At 35.0% G+C, this 18,306-nt stretch overlaps 1 protein-coding gene across 10 annotated transcripts in view; it reads left to right on the forward strand.

Annotated features, from left to right (window-relative positions):
• The window catches only part of SLC35F5 (solute carrier family 35 member F5), a 32,883-nt gene that overhangs the window by 3,429 nt on the left and 11,148 nt on the right, over positions 1-18,306 (forward strand). For 6 of the 10 annotated variants that reach the window (XM_032693038.1, XM_032693037.1, XM_032693035.1 and 3 more), the window contains exons 3-14: positions 1,359-1,438; positions 3,846-3,987; positions 5,141-5,284; positions 7,532-7,594; positions 9,048-9,129; positions 10,459-10,649; positions 11,815-11,896; positions 12,546-12,633; positions 13,210-13,274; positions 13,629-13,733; positions 14,200-14,359; positions 15,841-15,931. In XM_032693038.1, coding sequence (XP_032548929.1) covers positions 3,853-3,987; positions 5,141-5,284; positions 7,532-7,594; positions 9,048-9,129; positions 10,459-10,649; positions 11,815-11,896; positions 12,546-12,633; positions 13,210-13,274; positions 13,629-13,733; positions 14,200-14,359; positions 15,841-15,931 — 1,206 coding nt within the window. In that variant the 5' untranslated portion in view covers positions 1,359-1,438; positions 3,846-3,852. Of the gene's footprint in view, positions 1-1,358; positions 1,439-3,845; positions 3,988-5,140; positions 5,285-7,531; positions 7,595-9,047; positions 9,130-10,458; positions 10,650-11,814; positions 11,897-12,545; positions 12,634-13,209; positions 13,275-13,628; positions 13,734-14,199; positions 14,360-15,840; positions 15,932-18,306 lie in introns of those variants that run through there. The other 4 variants (XM_032693039.1, XM_032693041.1, XM_032693040.1 and 1 more) reach the window with 4 other exon arrangements.

Raw genomic sequence — 18,306 nt, forward strand, 5'->3', positions numbered from 1 at the left:
ATGCTGAAGTTTCTGCTGTATTTAATACTTTTAAACCGTCATTTCTATTTCAGCCTATGTGTCTTCTGGTGGCTTAAATTTATCATAACTTGTGCACCTTTGTAAGGGTAAAGCCATGTTCTTAGGGAGAAATGTCTTGAACAGTTCTTGGTTTAGGTGTCAGATGTTATGTCAATATGCTAAACCTTTGTCCTTATCCTGAAATGGGCTAGTTATTGGTAATAAACGGTGAACAGGGTTCTGTGTGATCAGCTCCAGTGAGAACAGCCCACAGTAGATTGTGCATGCTGATAAAGGGTCGGGTATGTGTCTGGCATAACAACTGAATTTAGGTGCAAGTTCTGCACCTGGTCACTTGAATGTAACTAAAACATGGATTAAGTAGGGGCGAGAAGTAAGCAACTGAATGGTATCTTTCTCTTAGTGATCTTTGTGTTAGTGTACGTGGAGGGAAGAATTTCTTTTGTTTTTGTTATTGTTATATTTGGTTCTTTTGGGTGCCTAAATTGGGCATGTTCAAACTGTTTGAGCTTTGTATGAATAAAAGTCTTCTGGTTTAAGTCTTGGTTATCTGAGATACCGATCTTAATCTCTAATTGGGTTGGTAGTGTAAGAAGAAAAACATGACTAGCAGCTACTCTTTGTATGTGAGGGCACTGAACTAAACAGGTGTTCAGGATCTACAGTGAGCTTAGGCTTTGTGGAATAGGAGATGGATAATCAGATGCTTGTGTCTTGTGCAAAATACATCTTCCAGTTTGTTTATTGGTTTTTGTTGGCTTTTTTTTTTTTTTTAATCAGCTATAGTGATTTGGTAAACTGTGTGGAAAAGGTTTGAACTTGGTGGTTGTTGAGCAGTGTGTAAATGTTGAGTTCAGTGGGTTTCCACAAAACATAACATGGAGATGCCTTACGTTTCTAGAGTATATTAAGGGCAAAAAGCCTATACACTCTTCCACTACCTTCCTAACTCTAACGTTTAGATTCTTTGCTTAGGAATGTGGGCTTAACAATAGGGCCTTTCTCTGCATAGCTTAAAAAAAATCAGAATTTAACGTCATCAGACTCTTGTTTCTCATGTGAACCTCTTTAATTAATAAGGAAGGGATCATGTTCTTTGAAATATCAAAAGTAGTAAAGTTAAAAAAGCTGTTTTCTTGTGATTCAGTACTGTCCTAGCATTTTTTATGAAGGTCAGTTCTTAAGGTTGTAGACCTGTCTGTCCTCAACACTTAGGACTTGAGCTGCAACAGAACTTATGGAACTCAACATTTTAGAAAATGTTTTGCGAAGAGACGTGCAATATACACATCTACACAATGGTTTAAACTTTGCTTTTTTTTTTTTTTTCATTTTAGGAGACTGTCTTCACTTTGACATGATGTGTGAAGCTTTTTAGTCAGCAATTTTTCTTTCTCTTTTACTGTTATTGTGAAAGGTATGTATGAGAAAAGTAAATCTTATTCATTTTTGTCAGACCATATTGCCCTCAATGTACAGAAGCCAAACATAAAGAAATGTGTGGAGATGTATGTCATTGCAAGTTCATCAGTACTGGTACTTTGTTAATTGGTAGGACAATGTATCTGTCTAAAACATCTCAAAATAGTAGTTTCTATCTGTCTGTGCATTTTGTGTGATGTTTTACAGGGTTTTAATCCTGTCCTAAAACTTAGTGTATCAGTTTCCGTAGGGTTCTCTTTTTCTACTGAGCATTATGGGTGTTTTAAGTATTGCCTATAGCTTGAAGGTGCTTCATGCTGCACAATGAGGACTTTGTACTCACCCTTTCTCCACAAGCTTTTTGCCTTGTTATGGAAGAATCAAGCAAAGGGCTATATTAGGCACACAGAAATGTTAAACAGACCCTTTGTAGTCAGATGAGAAAGTAATAGCTGTTCTTACTGTAACATACAAAAAATTTCGACTTCAAGACATAATTATGGGCTCTTTATTTAGAATTTTAGAATCTACTTATCGTGAGTACAAAATAAATGGTGCAGTATGTAGTTAGACTGTGAATAACTTTATATGTAACTTCTTCTCTAAGAAGTAGTGGATATTCTATCATTCTTTATTTCCTTCCTGCTGAGGGACCTTAGAGCAAGGGATTTGTACAAGCCTGATGTAGACAAGCTGAGTACAATACTGAGCAACTACAGACTGTGCACAATATCTTTGCATGGTCTCTGTTCACAGTGTTTATGTGCTATATCCTTTGAAGTAGTTTGTGGTGAGAACAGAAAAGCTGCAGATGTGAGCATCTGATGTAGAGACATCCAGTTTATCAGGCTACTGCTGCTCCTTCCTGTCTCCAGCTGTATCTCCCCCTCCTTCCTGCAGCACGTAACTGGTGGGAGACAGGAGTGGGTTCCGTTTCTAGTACACCTTAATAGTGTTCATGAATTGTGCTGTAGCCTGACATGGTATGAGATTTCTTCCTTCCAGCTCATTTGAACCCTTTCATGCCCACCTTCCATTTTTGCTTCCTATTATGCAACCACATGAGCAATTTTTTAGGCTGTATATAACTTAATATAATGGTTCATAGGCTATTAGTCATAATAAAATGAAGGCAAAGTTTGTAGAGTATAATATGTAGCATCTATTAGATCAATTCATAGAACCTGAAAAAACCTTTATAAGCTTTCAAGCATGAAAACCTTTCTGTTAGTTTGCTCGAGTTTAATACACCGATTTATTCTCTCTTTGAGAACAAATGTTTCTCCTTTATTCCTTATCAAGTAAAAACTGTAATTCCTTGCTGAGCCTTTCATAACTTTGCCCCTCCCTACTTACAGACTTCTGCTTTCTTTTGTCAATCCTGCCATTCTGTCAGGAAAGGAGAGTAATTACCCAGAACTGATGCCCACACATAGAATATATCAGCATAGATCTAGTGGTATAATTACACTTCAGGAACTCTGCCTGTTCATTTTTCTTTGGAAAGAAGCCCTTTGAGAAATGAAGGAAAAAGTGTCAAGATTTGAACGTGGCAGAAACTATATTGTAAAGGAGAGGCATGAGTCAAACCAGGAAACAAAGCCATTATCTCCAATATACTTGTGCATATCTGGGCATTTGAATCATTAATCTGAGGAACAGGCTACTCTGGAAAAAAGAAATGGAACTTCCTTACTGAAGACATTGTGACACTGTCTTTTTCATAAATAATTTTTAAATAATGAAGAGATAGGAAGTATTTGTAAGTTGACACGTGGAAAAAACAACGTTTAATTTAAATTCATCAAACTGTGTTAGCAAAGTAGATCACCTCTTTTTACTGGGAAAATCAGGAGCTGCTCTGTAAAGGTGACTTTTTTAAGTTTACAATCAATTTTTCTTCTTTTTTTTTAAACTCTTCATGGTTTGAGGGATCATAATTTGCCCAAATGTCCTGCTATGACTTTGGAAATGTTTGTTGAATCCTTAAGTTTAAACATGTTTCTGACTACCGTTAGCAGAATTATATTTGACCCAAGACATCAAACTTATTTGTACTGTCAGGTATCTGAATTTACCAAAATATAGTAGTTTCAAATTTAGCAGAACTTGTAACCTAGAAATTACAAAAAGGCATTGTATGTGTTACCTACTTGTGCTGACTTTCAGTGCTAGAGCAGTTGATCAATTCTCTAAAAGTCAAGATTTACTTTCTGATTGCCCCAATGAAAATTTCATGCCATATCTGTCAAAGATCTGCTTTTTAGCAAGCACAAGCATATGCATCCTTACATATGGGCCCAGTTCACGTATGTGAAACACTTGTCCTGCTGTTTATTGGGGTTTTTTTGTGTCACTGTTTGTAATCTTTTGGTGTTTGTTTCTTTGTTGACCTTAACCAGGTTACAAATGGTGTGGGTTTTTATCATGAACCGAATGAGCTCCCAGAGCAGTTCATCCACTCAGCGTCGGCGACTGGCTCTGGGAATCGTCATCCTCCTCCTCGTTGATGTGATATGGGTTGCCTCTTCAGAACTCACTTCTGTAAGTACTGCTCCACACATCTTAAAGGGAATATAGAAGCCTGTTGAAGAGAAAGATGCAGCACAAACATAGTCACTCAAACACTCAGTGGGTGGTGTTATGTAATGTTTAACCTTTTCAGTAAGGGGAAGGTGATACCCTTTGCGTTAGTGAACCAGCCTGTATCCACTAAAAGTTACAAGTAAGATCAACTCAGTGACTGCTGCTTTTGAGACAGAAGGTGTTACTGATGACTTTAAAATAGAACAGCATAAGCTCATAACTACGTACTGTAAATAGGGAGTTTGTTTTGTTTATTACCATAATGATTAAAATAATGCCCATATGTTTCCCAAAAAGTAGTAAACATGGCAGGCTGGTGGTGGATTGTAGATCAGGGCATATATAAGTCCAGGATGAAAGGACTCAGGTCATGGAGTTTAAGCCTTGTAATTGCATCTAGTTCAGATGTTCACCATATTGAAACTGTTGTGGTATTTACTTCCTGTTAAGTTTTAGGACTTAAAATAGAGCTTTAGCAATGGAAATTGAGTTTTTAATAAATTCTGATCAAATTCAGGTTTCTGAACTGTCTTTAAGTTGTTATGTTTTATATCAGTCTTGAAATTAAACATATACAAATGTTTGTGCTTAACATGTTGTATTATTAATAAAACATTTTTTCCAATGAACCAATGGAATCGCTGTTGATACTGAAATGTTACTTAATCAAAGTAATCTTCTCTAATTTTTGATTACTATATTATTGCTTACAAAAGGAGTCTTTAATTTAGGAAATATTTTTATATAAATGTGTTTTCAGGCCTATTTGAGTTCAGTGGCATGTAAATATATTACTCGGTTAGATACAAGTAATAAATAATTTTTTTCTGGTGGCATTATGTTCTACAAAATGGCTCAGTGCCTTCTTGTTGGCAGTAGAAATAGCTTGGAAGGGGGTACCCCCAGAACAAGTAGGGCATGTGGTTGTTTTGGTCATCCCTGCCAATGTTCATAGTGCTGTCTTTTTGGGAAGCAAAATATGTATATATATATATTTGTATTATCTAACAAATATACCGTTCTGGAGTATATTCTCACACCTGTTCATTCATTTTTGTGAATTCTCACCTATTTGGTAATTTTGGATACTACAATTATTTTCTTTCCACAGTATGTTTTTACAAAGTACAACAAACCTTTTTTCAGTACGTTTGCAAAAACATCCATGTTTGTTCTATACCTCTTGGGATTTATTGTTTGGAAACCATGGAGGCAACAGTGTACTCGTGGGTTTCGTGGAAGGCATGCAGCCTTTGTAAGTATCATAACTCTGTAAATGTTGTGGTATTTGTTTAAGTTTGTATGGAAAAAAGCTTAAAATAGGGACTAGAGATGAACAAAGTTTACATATTTATGAAATAGTACTTTCGGAAAAGTAATTATAAACTGAATCCTAGCACAGGAGGACATGGCAGTCATAGTTGTCTTGTGAAAGAATGAAAGGAAAGGAAAAAGCAATATGAGATGTGCCAGGAGTCATAAGAAATGCTTTACTGGGCCAGACCATTGGCCTGTCTAACCTGGTATTTAATTGTGGACAGTTGCAGAATATAATTCCTTTTAAGAAGAGCTAATGAGCCTCACCACTGCTGGCTGTTGCTTCTCTTTTATTTCCCCTACAACTGTAACCAATGGAATCAGAATTTGGACTCTGTACTTGATTTTTAGTACTGACTCTTTTTGTCTCTGGCACAACTATGAACTTTTTGCTAAGAAGTTTTGAGGGTTTTGAAGTTATATTTAGTAAGGGTGATAGAATTATGCTTTTGTTGTTGTTAATACTGGTTTTTTATAGCCTTTATGCATGAGTGACCTTCCTTTACCCATTCTAGAGCTAGGCATACTTTGTGCTAGAGTCTAAAATTATTGTTATATGACAGAAATATTTTTTTTTTTTTTTTGCAAGGAAATTAAGAGATGCTGGGAAGGGCACTTGTTCTGTGCCAGTGTTTCAGAATGCTGAACAGCAGGACTCAGGAAGCAGTGAGGCATTTGGCCTGATATTAATCTTGCATTAAAAGAACAGAAAATGTGATCCAAGAACATGCTGTTAATCAACATGTTGTTATAGAAATGAGCTTATATGAAAGGAACAGACTTCAGATCTTCTGGATATATTAAACTTCACTGATAGTGACACTATCATAATTAAATATAAGTGTTACATGACTTTTAGCCAAATTATTTTTATTTAAAAAACCCCAGACCATAAAGAACAAAAATAGCCCCAGAAAAATAAACATTTTGGTTTTTTTGTTTCAAATTTTGAGTTAAACACAAAGAACATTTTACAGATGGCTGATATCTTGACATAATCTTTGCTAGATCAATGCCAAGTGTCTGTGCATAGTATGGCACATGTTAGACTTGACATTGTTCAGGATCTTCATAAGATAATCAGGACATAAACAGAGCTTACAGTTTCTTTATTGGCAGTAATGTCAAATTAGGGTGATGTGCAGAACAATTATACTGACCAAATTTATTAATCTGAGCACATAAGTAGAATAATAAGATGCTGCCTAGTGTGAGTTGTAGTGGTTACATTGACCAGCTGAATCTTGTGCACTGCTCTCTCTAAGAGAGATAGTATGATCTCATGAACTGGACAGCTATGAGTAAGAGTACTCAGTCTGTCACGTGTGTGGCACTCATGGCACTGGTACTGAAATCCCACTATTTTTCCTTTCTAATCCTATAAAAAAATAATATTAAAATAATTTGTAGGAAATAGCCATTACTTTGATGTTAGTCTATTTCAAAAGAACAGTGCAGACAGGACTGTAGTGTGAAGTTAGACTCCCTCCCTCCCAAGGAGTGTAGTTAAATATTCAACTGTATAATCATTATAAGTGCCTTTAAAATGCCTTGTGTTTATTAATCTGGAACAAAAATACATTTATAGGGTTTTGTTTCAATAGTGATTGCTTGGGTAAACACTCACACCTTACATTTAAGTCCTCTTCCACATTAGAGGCTTTGTTTAATAGATTGCTACCTTTGTTTAATAGATAATGGTAGAACAGCAACCTGCAGGTCAGGAAACAGGGGTTGGTATGGTGCAGAAAGAAAGGGAGAAAGTGGTACTTGACCTCATGGTAATTTAAGTGTTGTTAAAACTGAGGCAGAGTCCCACATTTTTATGCAAAGGAACTCTGTCTCAGTAAAATGAAGAAAGAAGCAGCTTGTTGTTAATTCCTGCACATGTGAAGCATGTCTTGCTAAGACTAAACTTAACAGGTTTTGGCTTTCTTAACAGCCTCATCCTGCATTCATACCTGAGTAGTTGAATTCAGTGGGGATCTCCAAGAGATACAAGGAAATACCAAAATTATTTACTGAACTTGTAAGCCCTCTTGGTATTGGGGAGGAGGGCTGAGGGGAGAGAGGGAATTGTGACAGAAATATGGAAAAAGTAATTAAAAAACTTATTCTGAAAACAATTCAGTTGTTAATAACGCTACCTTTATAGTTTTTATTACATTTAAAGTTCTGTAATTAGTTTGCAGATGCTGAAGGTTATTTTGCTGCTTGTACAACAGATAACACTGTAAACAGTTCTCTGGTAAGTGCCTGAATTTGTGAAGATCAATGCTTTACAATAACATGGCACCACTAACCTGAATTACTGATTTTAAAATATGGTAGTCTTAAACGTTAAAGTTTTTGGCAAAGGGGATTGGTAACTTATATGTTACTAATAAGTGCTGCAAATGATGACATGGCTTATTATAAGAAATACAGGTTTCTCAGCTCAATAAAACACTTCTGAATGTTTCTATAGCAGTTTGTCAAAGAAATACTATGTCATACAAAGGAAACCTTTAAATATTCAGCTCAGTACCTGCCAAAACCACATATGTAGAGCTGGTGGTAAAGCCAAACAGTTTTCAAGTCTAAAATATACAACAGAATCATTCAATCAATGGAGTATTTTGTACACTGTGATCCTGCATTGCATTTTGAGAGAGAATCAGACTCAGTTTCAGAGTCAGTTCTGAGAAACTGCACTGCCAGGCAGTATTTTTGGGGTGATTTTCATCATCCAAAGATGACAGTTTGTTATGCCCCTGTTGATTGCAGATTACTGCTTAATCAGTGTACCTGAATCAGAGGACCACATGCAGAAATGTATCCAAACCACAAAACTTTTAAAGTTTGCACCATCTCTGTAACAGAGTAGGGGGATGCAATTGAGTTGAAGAATTATTTTCAGACGTATTCTTCGTTTAATTTTTGGTTGGGTTTTTTTTCCCAACTTTATCTATCTACATTTAAGAATAAAATCTTAGTCTGCCCAATTTGTTCAGATCACCACACTCTAGAATCTTGGACAATTTTGCATTAAACATCCACAAAAATTCTGGTCCTTAACAAGGAGCCTAATGAATATGCAACTATCAGATCTTTTTCATTACTTCACTCTTTGTGATGGTTTGAACAGCACGACTCTTACAGTTTATTAATTCAATCTAAACAAGCAGTTTAAAACTTGTCTTGTTAGCAGAAGTTTTAATTGCTTAAAATACTTCTAAGTATCTTATATGTTGGAGTTCCTTTCCCGAAGTTTTTTGACGTTTAGTTCTAGTTTGTGAGAAAATGAGAACATAGTAATTTTTGTATATTCTGTATTTTCTAGTTTGTGTTTCTAATTTAAAATTTGGACAGAAACTGTAGTTCTAATAAACATCTGTGATATTGATCAGTTATTTTGTCATATTAAATCAGTAGGTTTGAATTTGCTGGTCATAATTTTTGTGTTCATGACAATATACAGAGAAGTGCACTGTTCTCTCTGAATACTGCATTTTACCAACATGTGCAAATACATTATATACATTATGCATGCACATTTTTGACAAGTCTATGCACTGTGTTCAAACCCACTTTTTGTGGGTTTCTGTTACTATTCACCAAGCTTTTCTTTATTTAGTTTTCAAATTCGCTAGATTAGTTCTATTGCTTATAATTTAAATATCCCTCTTAACTGTATTTTTACTTATACTGATTCATTGCAGAGTGAACCTTTATATGTTCCTGTAAAGTTTCATGACTTGCCAACTGAAAAAAATGGCAGTAATAATAGTGATGCAGAGAAAAGTGAGTAAAGACTTTTGGAATGCTGAAATGTTAGTTCTTTGGTGAAGGAAGTACTTTCCTCTTTAGTATAACTGCTGTCATGTTGCAGGTCTCACCTCCCCCTTTCCCTTCCCTCCCCCCTTTTTTTTTTTCCCCCTTTCCTTAAATCTCTTATTGCATGAATTGCAGTCTTATATATTTACTTTCAGGTAGAGAAAACATAGGCCTGTCGTTCAGTTTACCTTTCTTGGTCACTACAGATCCAGCCTATGTTTATCTCAAGGGACCAACTGGGTTCAATACTTGTGATTCTTTCCTTCTGGGCTTGTATGACCAGCAGCAGTGAGTCAGCCTCTGGAAAAACAAGCTATTGTCCTTTTTAGAGCAGGAGCAAAGCAGTCAAAGTAAGAATTTTAACAGTCTATGTGCATTCTGATTTTATTTAAGCCTCACTATCATCTTGTGATAGTATCTGAAACAGGCCTAATTGTCCCAGACAGTTGTAGAAAAGTTAACTGTCAAAGAAGGCAATTATCTGATCCTCAGCAAAAGAGTCCCTGCTTATAAAAGGCAAACCCTCTTCTTTAATTTCTAGATGTTAAGAACCACTTTGGTAGCCCCTGCTGTCCTGTGACAAGGTGCTCCAATCACTTTAGAGTTGTTTAAGCCATAGCTTTTTCCTTCACATTTTTTAGGAAATAAGGTATTTTTTCATATTGAACTAGGATAACATTTACATGTAGTGTGTAGTGTAATGTTTTCTTTACACAGAAAACTATTGATACTTACAATACACTTATGAATAAGAGCTGATCCTGGTTAGCAAGATTAGTTAGAGGGTGGTTTTCAAAAGGGCAAGTGACTTTATGATCTCTGCTAAGCTTTGAGGTCTCTTGGGCTCTCATCTTCTGAATGAAACATTATCCTTACAGTTAGGTGTAGTTGTGTGCAAGTTTGGGCTGTTTTGCTACTAAACAATTAAAGAAAATCTTATGTGTAATATTTTATCAATATGGAATAATTCCTGTCTAAAAATTTGTTGTTACCTTATGTTGGGTTTTTTGACAGGGAGCAGAGATGATGCTTTTCAGTGAGGTTTTCGTGGGTGGACAACTGTACTGATTGCAAACAGTAATTGTACTTTGTCTTATTAGTAGCTTCTTGAATAGCAAAATACTAGCATTTAGTAAAAAATAATGGCATGTCTTCTATTTGGATAAGAACCTGTTGTTTGTGTAACATTGTAATCAATGCTGTGTTGGAACATGATGGTTTTGTTTGCATGTTGTGTCTGCTCAAGAAGTTTAATGATAATATGAAGCTTTTTTCTTTCTTTTTTTCCTTCTCCAGCTCCCAAAAAGCCTCGTGTAAGGTTCAGTAATATTATGGAGATCCGACAGCTCCCATCAAGCCATGCATTGGAAGCCAAGTTGTCTCGCATGTCATATCCAACAGTTAAGGAGCAGGAATCAATATTAAAAACTGTAGGAAAGCTCACTGCAACTCAAGTAGCAAAAATTAGCTTTTTCTTTTGCTTTGTGGTATGTTCTCCATTCTTTCAGAAACTTACACATAAATATAATGAAAACTTGTATAATATTAGTGAAAAAGTATTGAGGTGACTTGTATTCTTAAAGCCTTGTTTCATAAATGTAGTATAGGAAGTAACACTTTCCTGGTACTGGACATGAAGGTGCAAGATTTCCTTATGAATCTGTTGGTTGCTGATGTTTCTGCATCATGCCTCAGTTCTGGGGGGAGAGAGAGGTAACAGTGGCATGATTTTTGAGACAGTAAAAATGTAGAGAGCAGATCAGTGACACCTGTTCCAGAATCAGCTTCACTGATACTGCCAAATAGGTTCTTTGTAATGTGGACCCACCACAGCTTTTGCTCAGGAAGTACTGCTCTTTAAACATTATTATTATTATTATTATTATTACTGTCATCATCAATAATAATAGCACTGATGGAAAATGGTGATTTAATTTTTTCTAAGGTAGTGTTTTCATATTCAAAACAAATCCTGTTTATGCTGTTCAAACTGTTACTGGCACGTATATGTATTTCCTCTTGGGCTGTATGAATATTTCCACATAAGACTAGAGAGTGGTTACTTCCCTCAGAATATATCTGATATCTCATTAATGAGATCTCAGTCAATAAATGAGTAAACACTTGCCATTTTATTCCTTTATGAGAGAATTAACAAATATTTTTTAGATATTGAATATAAGTGATGCTTGCTTTTTACAGCAGAGATGTGTCCAGGGTTTTAAGTACTCTAAAAATTTAAACTCATTAGGCTGACTAATGTTCCGTGCATTCCTGAAATTTCTTTGCAGCCCTTGTGCAGTTATCATCTGGAAGCACTTCCAAAACAAGTTAAAAGTACCTTTAGTTACTACAGAATGGCTATTATAATGTCATTTTAATTATTTTTAGGTTCTGAAGTATGTTATTTCATTATTAAACATGTACTTTTATATGGTTGGTTTGGGCCAGTTTTAAGTGTGCTGCTATCTTTTAATGTACTTTCCCCTTTAATAGAAGTTAAAAATCACTTTAAGGTAAAAATCATGTTCTGATTTTATTTTTGGATGACCAGTTGGGGTTTTTTTTGCTTTAAGTAGAGTTTTATTGCGCTGAGCAACTTAAGCTCTGTTGCTGCTACTCTATAGCACAATTATTTTTCTTTTTCCCCAGTGGTTCTTGGCAAATTTCTCTTACCAAGAAGCTCTGTCAGATACCCAAGTTGCCATAGTTAATATCTTGTCATCAACCTCTGGTAAGATTTATTTACACCACCAGATGTGCCTTCTAAGGCTGTTTATAACATAAAAATCTATTTTGCTACAATGGACTTGTGTAATGTTTTACCTGTGGTTTTGGCTTAAAGCCTTTGAATATGTGCATTTAAGAAAGTCATTATATATTTGCAGAGGTTTACGGTACCTTCATGTTCTCCTGCTTTTTGAGTTCATGTGTGTATTTCTGCAGTTATGTCTGTGTATTAAAAAGATATTTTGGGATATTATGCATATCATTTGCTTTACAGGTTTTATGCAAGGCTCTAATACAAGCTTTAGAGTATTTAAACTATGTGACAGTACATATTTGGAGAATTAACTTTTTTTGTTTTTTAAAGTCAGTTTTAAAAACAGAATTATACAATCTTTCACTGACTTTTCTGGCTTATTGCAGTTTATTTTGTTACTATGGTTGGCCTTTTTCAGAGCTGAGCATGTATTTGCTCATCTGAGGATTCACATCACAAGGTGTTAGTTTTCATAATAGTTCTGACTAAAATGAAGGATGTTAAGAACACGTAGTTAAAACAAGTACATGAAATATAAAGAAGAAAATGTCTGTGCAGTTTTCTGAACAAACTGGTGGCAAAACATGATTTTATAAACTTCTCTTAATTTCTCTTGCAGGGCTTTTTACATTAATCTTAGCTGCAGTCTTTCCCAGTAACAGTGGAGATCGGTTTACCCTGTCCAAATTATTAGCTGTTATTTTAAGGTAAGATAATGGGATAGAACATTTGGTCAAAAATTCTCTGATACAGTGAGAGGACAGCTGTACCTTACTATATTTGTGGTGTCTGTGACCATAAATTCTACACATCACTTTCTTAAAAATGCTCGTTTCATAGATAAATTGAGCAAGTTGAATTAAATCTTTTTAAATACTTCATGTCATGAACAGTTACCAAATCTCATTCTACTGTAGGAAATTAAATTAACCAGGTTATTCTTGGAAATAAGTGAACTTATTTTCTTCTTGTTTAATTATTTTATTTTTGTGTAAATCGGGAAAAAGGAAGTGGTTTGACATTCAGTGTTGTCAGCCTGTTTCATTAAATGCCTGGTGTATTGTTCTGGATTTTAAAAGTGGGGTTGGTTGGTTTGATTTTAGCTTAGGATCAGGCCTTAGCAATAGAGAACTCCTTTTGGCTTTCCAGAAGTGGGTTTTGATTAAATAAAAATGCCTAAAGATAGAACTGTATTTTTATGTTTATCTTTCTCTTTTTTTTTCTGTATTTGTCAAAAAGTTCCTGGGTTTAAGAAGCCTTTTGCATTTCTTTTCTTTTGCTAGCATTGGTGGTGTGGTACTTGTTAACCTTTCTGGATCTGAAAAATCTGCTGGAAAAGATACAATAGGTATTTACTTATGGTTTTTAGTCCTGGAACATGCAGTGATGAGTACCATCTTCTGACAGTACTAAGTAGTCATATAGCAAGCTCCATATTTCTTACTCATGTAACCTTCTACAATCTGGCTTTTTAGTTTGAACTTCTGAAACTTGTAATTTATGGTAATTTTCCACCCTATGTATATAGCTTAATTGGGAAAGTATTTACATTTTTGAGCTCTACATTTTTCCATGCTTTTCATATATTAAGGGATTCTGTAATAAGCAGTTTCTGAGTGATGGTTTTGTAATAGATGTGTGTTTAGGGGAGTTGATCCTACTGTGCATAACGTGCTTAGCATGTCTTTTTCCATCTTTCCAGGTTCCCTGTGGTCTCTTGTAGGAGCAATGCTATATGCTGTGTACATAGTAATGATAAAAAGGAAAGTAGATAGAGAAGATAAACTTGACATACCAATGTTCTTTGGTAAGACTAAAAATAACTCTATTCAACGTTTTAATTCAGTGTGTAATTAAATTGTTTGCTCTCAGGCACTGAACTGTGTATCAGGGGCTTAGAAAAGCCAGGAAAGTAGAGAAAGCCTGTTATTCCTGTTAGGAGTACTTTAGATACCGGTTATGTGGATTGTTTCTTGCTTAAAGCCTTAACAATGAGTGGTAACATTACCTGTGGGAATGCAGACAGCCCCTTTGACTTAAAAAAATTCTAAAATTTTATTTTATTTTCAATTAAAAACCTGTAAATATCTGATGCAATTTTTGTTTGTGAATTTCAGGTAAAGTTTCTTGTATTCATTTCATTTGAAAGATTTAAAATACTGTTTCGTTGCTTGTTTTTTTTTTTTGTATGCATGTTGTCAGAGTTTAGATGAGATTTTGGTTATGTTGAAGGATATTCTGTGCGATTTACTTAAAACTGTTTTTATACTCAGGTTTTGTAGGGCTGTTCAATCTGTTGCTGCTGTGGCCAGGGTTCTTCCTGCTTCACTATACCGGGTTTGAAGCATTTGAGTTTCCCAACAAACTGATATGGATGTGCATTGTCATTAATGGCCTTATTGGAACAGTTCTGTCAGAGTTCCTCTGGCTGTGGTATGTACTACATACATTGACTATGATTCACATAAATTACCTTACCTGTGTTCTCACATGTCAAGATGTCAGATTGTCTGGGTAGGCGGTTTTGCTTTGTTTTTAAATTTTTTTCTGTCCATATATGCAGCTTAAGTTAGAGGATGTCACCCATCATGTCACAGTGACCTACAGCTAACTTTAAAAAGCAAGTGATGTGGTCTTGTAGCATTTATTAAAATCCTGTGTGCATAGCTCATTTTAGAATTGACATTTTGAGACAAAAACACTTTGTGGTACAGAGTTGCTGTAGCAATAGGAGAGCATGAATTTCTCTTGTAACGGTTCTGTGACAATACTACAAGAAAAATGTAGGTGGAGTTCCATGAAAACCGTTTTGTTTGGGGGTGTGGGGTCTTTTTTTGTGTCTGTTTTTGATTTTTGGGGGTTTTTTTTCAGATTGAGTTTAAAGTTATTTAGGAAATCTAATCATGATAATTTTTGTTTATTGGCAAACTCTTACACCAGTCCTAATTATAAATGCATTGTTCCTTTGAATTAAACTTGTTTATTGATGGAATATTTTTGTGATGTTAATGCCATCCTGTAAGATTACACTGCAGCTCAGTATCTAGTAAAAAGGTTAAGTGCAATATTTTAATATAGGCGAAATAACAAACAAACAAAATTTCCCAAAACCCCAAACATTGGCTCTGGTCCCAGAATCAAGTATTAGGATGGGTTAAGTACATGGGTGTGCATAGTCTTTTTTTTGTGCACTTACTCAGAATGGTAATCCAGTCAATCAAAGCGTTGGCTTTATTTCCAGTTCCTTTTTCCTAGAGTTTTGGACTGGAACTAATTTCAGAGCTTGTGCTGACATCCTCCTTTTATCTGTCCAGTGTGCCACTAGTATGGTCCTCTTCACTTTCTTTGGAAGTAAATAATGCCATTTAACCTACTTGTTTACTCCACCCAGCCACATACTGCCAACTGTAGGGATAGATATGACTCAATTTCAAGGGTTTTTTTAACCTGATGATAAGTTTTTATAGGTTTCTGTACCATTTATTCATTTAGAGTTTTCTGGTGGACAGGTTGGTTCTAACTCAGAAGCAGACAGTGCAGAGATACAGGAGTATTCTCTTGTGCTATAGAGAACCATGGTATAGAAGCAAAATGCAGATTTTTCTAGATGAAGTTAAAGAATGTGAAGTAGGAAATTTTCCATCATCTCAAAAGGTTTATATGGGAATTAAACCTCACCCCAGAAGACATCAATTGTCTAGTTAGGAACTCTAAGCAGTTTCACAGATGGAGTGTGGGCGTGTGAGCTCTAATTTTTGATTATTAAAACAAACAATGACTGTTAAGCTTGATCAAATGCCTTCCTCATTTGATGTGTTAATTTGTCTTTTAACTTTTAAATAAGACCTTTGTGTTATAATTATTATTTATTATCATTATTATTTTATAACTGTTATTATTTCATTGTCTTTCAGGGGATGCTTTCTTACCTCATCACTGATCGGCACACTTGCTCTAAGCCTTACAATACCTCTGTCCATCATAGCTGACATGTGCATGCAGAAGGTAATGTAATTCTACATTTTGAGCATTATTTCTTCAAATGAAATGGCAGTATTATCTTTACTGATGTATGCAACGAGCAGTATTTTACTTCTGTCACCTGTTAATACTTGTTGAACTGCATTGTGATTGATACTCTCTTGATATTGACAGTTACAGTAATTTTGCACTTGAGAGTATGCTCTTGCACAAAATTGATTAAAGTGCAGCTTGTATGAAAAGTACCCAAAGTCATCAGCAGTACATTGCCAGATACATTACCTTGAACAGGCACTTTTCAGAATTAAAGAACATCTGCAAATACAGCACACCTTAAATTCATACCTTTACAATTACAAAATTGTATGGATTGCTTATCTTGAAAATGCTCAATTAGTGACAAACCCAAAAACCTATAGGTTTACCACAAAGGAATAAAGCAGCTACAAGAAGTTTTTTACTGAGATGATAAATTTCTATGTGAATTGGGGAGCAGTTTAGTCGGGTAATAGTTTAGCTAAAAATTCTGTCAATAAAAATGGGCAAAACTGACCAAATGTAGAACTAACTATACAATACTACTGAAATTTTGAGTAGACTGGTGGCCTTGCTCTGCCAGCTGCTGCTTGATTACACTGCTTTGATGCTCATGACTCTTGTAGCAAGTGCAATTGCTGTTTATTTTTAAGGTCTGTGTAAATAGAATTGTGAAAGTATGAGAAGAGAAAATTGCTTCCTGTGCCTGGAACATGGCTTAGCTTGAGCATTCTCTGAGTAGGGTCTTCCCCAGAGCAAGTGGAGTTTGTGCATTGTCTGTGGTGGTTCAATTTGTGACTTGATTTCAATCATCACATTTGAGGTTTTCCTTTTGAGGCTTGTACTTGTTTGCATGATGCAAGAAATTAATCAAGTCTTGAACTTGGAATGTTTCCAGTGAAAAGGAAGCTTTACTGTTCAATGTTTTCACAACCAAAGTGTAAATTGTAATGAGAATCTTTTGACTTCTGAAATTTTCTGCATTTAAAAATGGGGTTAAAAAAAACCCACAAGTTGTGTTTTACTTTTACTTAATGTCAGTGTGGATTTTGGAAAGTAAATCAGAAAAAATAAAAGGATAAATATAAGAAAAGTCAAATTGGAAAATAAAAGGAGAATCAGACCCTGAATAAATACTTTTGTAATGAACATGTGAAAGACAGTATGTTTTGCATTAGTATTACCTGAATATTCCAGCATGGAAACAGAGCAAATACTGCAGTGATTGCAACAATAATAAAACATTTGTTGGTAAGATAACTTTATTTGTGTTGCTCTTAAAGCATCTTCATATAGACTTGAGACATAAATTGTAACAGAATAGGAAATAACTCATGAAAGCTATTAAGGAAACAAGGAACAAAATATCTGTAGACTTCTCCCCCAAAATTCACTTCTGTGAGGTTCAATTAGGTTTATGTGAGCTAAGTCTGGTAGCAAAAAATAAGAATTTTATATGTAGATGTGTGTGTATCAGTACATATTTTAGATATATTTTAGATATATACACATATCATGTGCAAATACATTTTTAGAGATGTGTATATATATAGTTACATATATCAATATATGAAAATTTTAGGTTGTCTTCTGAAGTGATTCATCTAAACTTTCTTGTGGGATACACTGCAAATAGAGTATGCTTTTCTAATTCTCAGTAAACAACTTAATCTCTAGGCTATTTATTCTGAGTAAACACGGAGTCCAGGTCTTTTAAAATTAATTTATTCTTCATGTATTCATGCAATATCAGAGCACTTCAAATAGCAGAAACTTCTTGAGCGTTCTGTTGGATGATTTTCAGTTTATGTTGATAAACAAGGGCAAATTACCTTTTTAACTAATTTTAATGGTTTATCACTGTTAAGAGTTGCTCACATTTTTATTTGTATTATTAGTATTTAAACAAGCCCCACAAATGTAGCTAACTACCAGTCTAACTTCCTGTACACCCTCCATTGCTCTTTTCCTATTTCCTATCTTAAATCTTCACCTTTCTCTGTGTTGTCTCAGGTTATTTGCTGGCAACATCTTTTGTTATTTGAATCTTCTTGCTTCTTCCATTTCATCCACAATTCTTTTCATTTGCCAGCAGTTGGTTCCTTCTGAGTTTGTGGTCCCTGTACTTGCTACCTTCTGTTCCTTCTCATTTTTCTTTCTCTGTTTGAAAAGCCTGTTTTGCCTTTCTGTGACAGATACAGAGCCTGACTAGTTTTAAGCAGCTGGTTGGGGTTTCCTTCTCTTATTTTTTGTTCCTTTTCCTGTTCACATATGCAATCTGCTTTACTGTTCTTCCTTCTTCCCCTGACTGTACTTACTGTCCCAGCTTCTACTTTCCTGCTTGTTTGATGCTTTAGCTTGGG

The sequence above is a fragment of the Chiroxiphia lanceolata genome, chromosome 7 (genome assembly GCF_009829145.1).
Source record: "Chiroxiphia lanceolata isolate bChiLan1 chromosome 7, bChiLan1.pri, whole genome shotgun sequence".
Taxonomy (NCBI): Eukaryota; Metazoa; Chordata; class Aves; order Passeriformes; family Pipridae; genus Chiroxiphia; species Chiroxiphia lanceolata.